This window comes from Palaemon carinicauda, chromosome 12, assembly GCF_036898095.1.
Source record: "Palaemon carinicauda isolate YSFRI2023 chromosome 12, ASM3689809v2, whole genome shotgun sequence".
Taxonomy (NCBI): Eukaryota; Metazoa; Arthropoda; class Malacostraca; order Decapoda; family Palaemonidae; genus Palaemon; species Palaemon carinicauda.
The window spans coordinates 130,592,756-130,600,255 of NC_090736.1; the positions used below are offsets into that span (position 1 = coordinate 130,592,756).

The 7,500-nt window shown below is 40.3% G+C and overlaps 1 protein-coding gene across 1 annotated transcript in view; it reads left to right on the top strand.

The window, feature by feature from the left end:
* The first annotated feature begins 7,048 nt into the window (after nt 1-7,048).
* Nucleotides 7,049-7,500, top strand: part of LOC137651283 (muscle-specific protein 20-like) — an 87,217-nt gene continuing 86,765 nt past the window's right edge. The window contains exon 1 of the mRNA XM_068384550.1: nt 7,049-7,237. Coding sequence (XP_068240651.1) covers nt 7,208-7,237 — 30 coding nt within the window. The 5' untranslated portion in view covers nt 7,049-7,207. The remainder of the gene's footprint in view (nt 7,238-7,500) is intronic.

A 7,500-nucleotide genomic window follows, 5' to 3' on the forward strand; every position in this document is an offset into this window, starting at 1 on the left:
CACCATTCCTGCATGGCCATTCCACTCTGTACAAAACCATCTTGGTCCCATCCACCCTCCTAGTTACTCCAACTGTCCAGAAAATGTTGTACCTAATACTATACAGAACAAACCTGATTCCCAGCCACTATCCAGAACAAGCCTGGTCTGCTTAAACTGTCTAGAACTAGCCCAGCTACCTTTTCCCTCCAGAAACAAGCATGCCTTTTCTCTAATATATAGAACAAGCCTATTTGCCCATTGTCCAGATCAATCCTGATCACACCCACAGTACATGACTATCTTGGCTATCCCTCCAATATTAAAACAGCCCTTAACTGTGCAGAAAAGGCCTTTTCAGCAACCTACTAACCAGGAAAAAACCCATGCTCATTTTATAGAACAAGCTTGGCCACCACTACTCAACAGCAGTAGTCTTGTCACCCCCAACAGTTCATAACTAGCTTGTAACCCTCACTGTACAGAGCAAGACTAAAACACCAAATCTCTAAAACTACCAGTCTTACTTTCATGAACTAAATTGGAAGCCTCCTAATTCTCTGAAAACAAGCCTTGGCCCACCCACTATCCAGATATATTAACAACCCCAAAACTCTTCAGAACAAGACTCGGCCCCCAACTATAAAGAACAATATTGGTAACCCTCAATGTCTAAGACAAACCAAACCACCCAATTCCCCATGGTTAACCTTTGTAAAGCCCTCCCATAACCAAAACTAACCTTCACCCCATAACTGCAACTCCAGCTTCAAAATATTCAGAACAAGACTAGACACTCCAAACTGTCCAGAACATGCCTACACTATAATTTTCCAAAACAAGATTAGACTTTTCAACTGTCCAGATCAAGTCTCAACCTCCCAACTGTCCAAGACAAACTGCATCCCCCAACTGTATTTACCTCAATCTGTACAGAACATGTGTTGATTCCAAATTGTCCAGAACAGGCCTTCATACACAAATGTTCAGATCAATCATTGACCCAAATCTATACAAGACAAACTTTGACCAGCCCTACCCCCAACTATCCATAATAAGCCAAATTCCGAAAATAATCTCACTTATAAAAAAGCAAGTGTCTGGCTATATATATATATATATATATATATATATATATATATATATATATATATATAATATATATATATATGTATATATATATATATATATATATATATATATATATATATATATATATATATATATAAATTTCTAACTCATACTTGGGATCGAACACTAGCCCCTTCTATTGAAAGGCCAGATCGAAACCATCCATGCCACGAGAGGCCATAAAAGAAATCGGAACCTGACGCTACCCAGCGGTCCGAAGATTTACCTGGCGAGACATCAGTCCCTTACCAGCGAGTTTTACCCGATTTCCTGGCCCACCACGTGACACAATTGGTAGTACTCATTCAAATTACCCCTAATGAGTCGATATGGATAAATATCAACACAACATCGTGTTCAAATAGAAATAAATTTCTACTTCATACTTGGGATCGAACGCTAGCCCCTTCTAATGAAAGGCCAGGTCGAAACCAACCATGCCACGAGAGGCCATAAAAGAAATCGGAACCTGGCGCTACCCAGCTGTCCGAGGATTTACCTGGCGAGACATCAGTCTCTTACCAGCGAGTTTTACCCGATTTCCTGGCCCACCACGTGACACAATTGGTAGTAATTCATTCAAATTACCCCTAATGAGTCAATATGGATATATATCAACACAACATCGTGTTCAAATAGAAATAAATTTCTACCTCATACTTGGGATCGAACGCTAGCCCCTTCTAATGAAAGGCCAGGTCGAAACCAACCATGCCACGAGAGGCCATAAAAGAAATCGGAACCTGACGCTACCCAGCTGTCCGAGGATTTACCTGGCGAGACATCAGTCTCTTACCAGCGAGTTTTACCAGATTTCCCGGCCCACCACGTGACACAATTGGTAGTAATTCATTCAAATTACCCCTAATGAGTCAATTAGGATAAATATCAACACAACATCGTGATCAAATAGAAATAAATTTCTACCTCTTACTTGGGATCGAACGCTAGCCCCTTCTAATGAAAGGCCAAGTCGAAACCAACCATGCCACGAGAGGCCATAAAAGAAATCGGAACCTGACGCTACCCAGCTGTCCGAGGATTTACCTGGCGAGACATCAGTCCCTTACCAGCGAGTTTTACCCGATTTCCCGGCCCACCACGTGACACAATTGGTAGTAATTCATTCAAATTACCCATAATGAGTCAATTAGGATAAATATCAACACAACATCGTGTTCAAATAGAAATAAATTTCTACCTCTTACTTGGGATCGAACGCTAGCCGCTTCTAATGAAAGGCCAGGTCGAAACCAACAATGCCACGAGAGGCCATAAAAGAAATCGGAACCTGACACTACCCAGCTGTCCGAGGATTTACCTGGCGAGACATCAGTCTCTTACCAGTAATTTGAATGAATTTCTACCAATTGTGTCACGTGGTGGGCCGGGAAATCGGGTAAAACTCGATGGTAAGAGACTGATGTCTCGCCAGGTAAATCCTCGGTCAGCTGGGTAACATCAGGTTCCAATTTTTTTTATGGCCTCTCGTGGCATGGTTGGTTTCGACCTGGCCTTTCATTAGAAGGGGCTAGCGTTCGATCCCAAGTATGAGGTAGAAATTTATTTTTATTTGAACACGATGTTGTGTTGATATTTATCCATATATATATATATATATATATATATATATATATATATATATATATATATATACTAAGGCACTTCCCCTAATTCTGGGGGGTAGCCGACATCAAACAAATGAAACAAAAAAGGGGACCTCTCCTCTTTACGTTCCTCCCAGCCCGACAAGGGATTCAACCGAGTTCAGCTGGTACTGCTTGGGTGAAACAGCCCACCCTCCCCCGTTATCCACCATATATGAAGCTTCATAACACTGAATCCCCTACTGCTGCTACCTCCGTGTTCATCCAAGGCACCGGAGGAAGCAGCAGGGCCTACCGGAACTGCGTCACAATCACTCGCCATTCATTCCTATTTCTAGCACACTCTCTTGCCTCTCTCACATATATCCTCCTATCACCCAGAGCTTCCTTCACTCCATCCATCCACCTTGGCCTTCCTCTTGTACTTCCCCCATCAACTCTTGCATTTATCACCTTCTTTAAAAGACAGCCATTTTTCATTCTCTCAACATGGCCAAACCACCTCAACACATTCATATCCACTCTAGCTGCTAAATCATTTCTTACACCCGTTCTCACCCTCACTACTTCGTTCCTAACCCTATCTACTCGAGATACACCAGCCATACTCCTTAGACACTTCATCTCAAACCATCCATACCAGATGCTTTTCCTACTCTCGTTTCATCTAGTGCTCTCCTAGCTTCCTCTTTTGTAATCTCTCTCTCATTCACACCTCCCATCAACGGCACCTAAACACCTGCAACAGCAATTATATCTGCCTCCCTATTATCCTCAACATTCAGTAAACTTTCAAAATATTCCGCCCATCTTTTCTTTGCCTCCTCTCCTTTTAACAACCTTCCATTTCCATCTTTCACTGTCTCTTGAATTCTTCAACCGGCCTGCCTTACTCTCTTCCCTTCTTTCCAAAAATTTTTCTTATTCTCTTTATATGAATGACCCAATCTCTGACCCCACCTCAGGTCAGCTGCCCTCTTTACCTCACTTACCTTGCGCTTCACTTCCACATTTTTCTCTCTATATCTTTCATACTTCTCTACACCATTACTCTGCAGCCATTCTTCAAAAGCCCTCTTTTTCTCTTCCACTTTTACCTTCACTCCTTCATTCCACCATTCACTGCCTTTCCTCATGCTGCCTCCAACAAACTTCTTGCCACACACATCACTTGCAATCCTAACAAAATTTTCTTTTACTAACTTCCACTCCTCCTCTAAATTACCAGTTTCTCTTACTTTCACTTCGGCATATGCCATTTTTAACCTTCCTTGATATTTACTTTTTACCCCCGGTTTTATTAGCTCTTCAACCCTCACTAGCTCCCTTTTACATCTACCTACTCTATTCCCCCACTATTTTGCTACAACTAATTTTCCTTCCACCAAAAAATTATCCGACATACCATTAGCCATACCACTAAACACGTGCACGTCTTTCAATCTTCCAAACATTCTTTTAGTTATCAACACATAATCCATTAAGGCCCTTTCTACCACTCTTCCATTTGCCACCCTTACCCATGTATACTTGTTTTTATCTTTCTTTTTATAAAGCTAGAACTTATCACCCTCTCTTGCTCAACATACATATCTACCAGTCTCTCACCAATCTCATTTTCACCTGGTACGCCATACTTTCCAATGACACCTTCTACCTCTCCAGCGCCCACTCAAGCATTCAAATCACCCATGACAACTACATAATTCCTTCTACCCAGTCCTTCTACACATCTAGTTGATTCATTCCAGAACTCATTCCTCTCTTCTTCACTTTTCTCACAACCTGGCCTATACGCACTGACAAACGCCCTACATTCCCTACCCAACCTAACCCTTACCCACATTAACCTAGATATCTCCTTCCATTCCACTACTTTACCTGTCATCCATTCACTCAGCAATAAAGCCACACCTTCTCTTGCTCTTCCCCTTTCAATCCCAGACACTCTACAAGACATTTCACCAAACATCACTTCACCTTTCCCTTTTATTTTTGTCTCACACGAAGCCAAAATATCCATCCTTCTATTCCTAAACACACTTTCAATCTCACATCTTTTACTCTCTATCGTACTACATCCACGCATATTCAAACACCCCAAAACTAGAGTGCGGGATGCAGTCACTCTACCCCCAGCTCCACCTCTTTGATGTCTCACAGGATTATAATACATGTGTGTATATATATACGTATATATATATATATGTAAATATATATACTGCATATATACATATATACTGTATATACACTGTATGTATATATACTTATATATATATATATATATATATATATATATATATATATATATATATATATATATATATATATATATATTCCAGTCCCGTTCATCTCTCCCAAGCCCTCGGGTAGGGGGAGAGGAAGAAGTCATACCCTGGTATGAGGGGAGTCCATGTGCGTGTGTGATGGGTTTCGTACACTAATATATGTATATATATATATATATATATATATATATATATATATATATATATATATATATATATATATATATATATATTAACAACTTTGATGTGTCATATATACAATAAAGAATGTTGGCAATTTTTAGCATTGAACAAGACTTCTGGCTACCTAATGTGTAAATGGAAAGATTCCTTCTCAATATAGTAAAAATATATTACGTAGAAATATTTTATTAATGAGGGATACGTTAAAAAAAAACAAAAAAAAAAAGTCGCTATTTGAAAAGAAATGGGATATAAAGTCAGATAACGCCGAATAAGGAAGGGACTTTGAAGCTTAGACACTATTCGGGGCTTATGAAGCTTTATATATATATATATATATATATATATATATATATATATATATATATATATATATATATATATATATATATATATAAAACGATTATTACGTTATTATTATTATTATTATTATTATTATTATTATTATTATTATTATTATTATTATTATTATTATTATTATTATTATTATTATTACTATCACTAAGAGCCAAGCATCAACCTCAGTTAGAAAAGTAGAATGATACAATCTCAAGGAACTAGATGGGAAAGTAGCTCAAGGCTGAGCAGAAACGCAGACTACATAATTATGAATAAATCATAAAAGTTGATTAACAGAATGTATATTTTGATAAATGTGAAAAACAAGTAAATATCTAACAAATAAACAATACCAACACGTTTGAGTTAACGAAGTTCTACCGATTTGAATATATAATGAGAAGGAGCATTGTCACATCGAGAGATCTAGAGTAGCAAGCAACGCCCAGCGACTATTGTGTCATAAGTTGACAATTGCTCAAATTAGATTCCTTCTTGGAATGACGTGAAGATTCGTCTCTCAGCGTTAGCCAATCAAAATCAGCTTAAGCCATTATCGGAGAACGAATACCGTATTAGGTTCTATGCACATTTGGCTAAGTAAGGTGTCTGTCATCATTCGGAGCTAACATTTCTACCCCCAATTATCTCTAATCACATTATTTTCAACTTCATGTAACTCATGCGTAAGGACAAAACTATTTCTGGTACTTCCTAGTCAGGTTTACGAACCTATTTCTAGATTCGAATTGAAACTCTGATGTGTAGATTTGTCTTTAAATATTTAGTGAGGAAGTGATGAAGAACGAAACTGCCCTCTGTGTAGGTGTAGGGCTGAGGGGTGTAAAGGGTGTGAGGGGAGTGTGTAAGGGACGAAGGCCTTTGGCAATCGTTTACCGTCTCGAAGAAAAATATATCTCCCCTGCTTCTTTTTACGGTGTTTCCCCCTTCATTGGGTAAACTGGTGATCTGGGGGAGGGGAGTAAGGTGGTATAAAGCATGTATAAACACCCATCTTCCCCGGGTGGTAAAAATTAATCTTTCTTCCGATCTGTATAACTGTCAATAAGATGTTAAATTGATGGGTTGGAGGCCTTGACAAATGACTTTCAAGATATGTATAGAATCACCATGAGAATCTAAACAAACATGGATTGGAGACATATTTATCTAATGAAGTGACACCTTATTATTTTTCCGCTTTGCTCGTGCCATGATTTTGGGCATCCCGAAATACCCATGAAAACTTGGGTATTTCGGGAGCAGCGACTCGCCTAATTTGCGAGGATGAGGGGCGTTGGGGTTATACTTTTTTCCACCTCCTCCCCCTTCTTCCCTCTCCCCCTTTTACTGGGCCCCATTGCCTCAGCCTCTCCCTCCCTCCTTACCTCACCCCTTTGTATCTTCCTCCTCTTCCACCTCATTTCGTCTTCCCTTAAAACCCACCTTTTCTCCCCCCCACCTTCCCTTCGCCGTCAATTCCATAGTCTTCACAGCAAAACTAGCCGAGTATAAAAGTGGCGGTCACCACCTTTCAGCCTCCACACGTACACCATCTTCCAGCGTGTGTGGTGCTCTTAGAAGTGCGTGTGTGGACTTAACTCGGGTGTCTCAGCCTCCGCGTTCGAAGCCCCATCACCTTCCTCCCCCTGCCACCCCTCTCTCCGAGTCCAGAAAAACATGTCTCTTCAACGACAGGTCATGGCCAAGGTAGGTCGCTTCTAACCGATGGTGTGGGTTGGTGGAGATGCTGCCCACCTCAACCAATGGCATCTTTCTATTCCTCTCTCCATCTTTTCCCTCCGAGGGCTCGGTGCCCCCCTCCTTCCGAGGTAATGGGCCTTACTTCCTTCTCAGAAATGAGGGAGAATTCTGGCAATACCTCGTCAAAAGCATCATCATCATCGGAATTGTCCTCAGCCTCTCTACCCTGTGGGTCGACGGGACAGGGGTTCTTCAGGGAGGGGAATTTG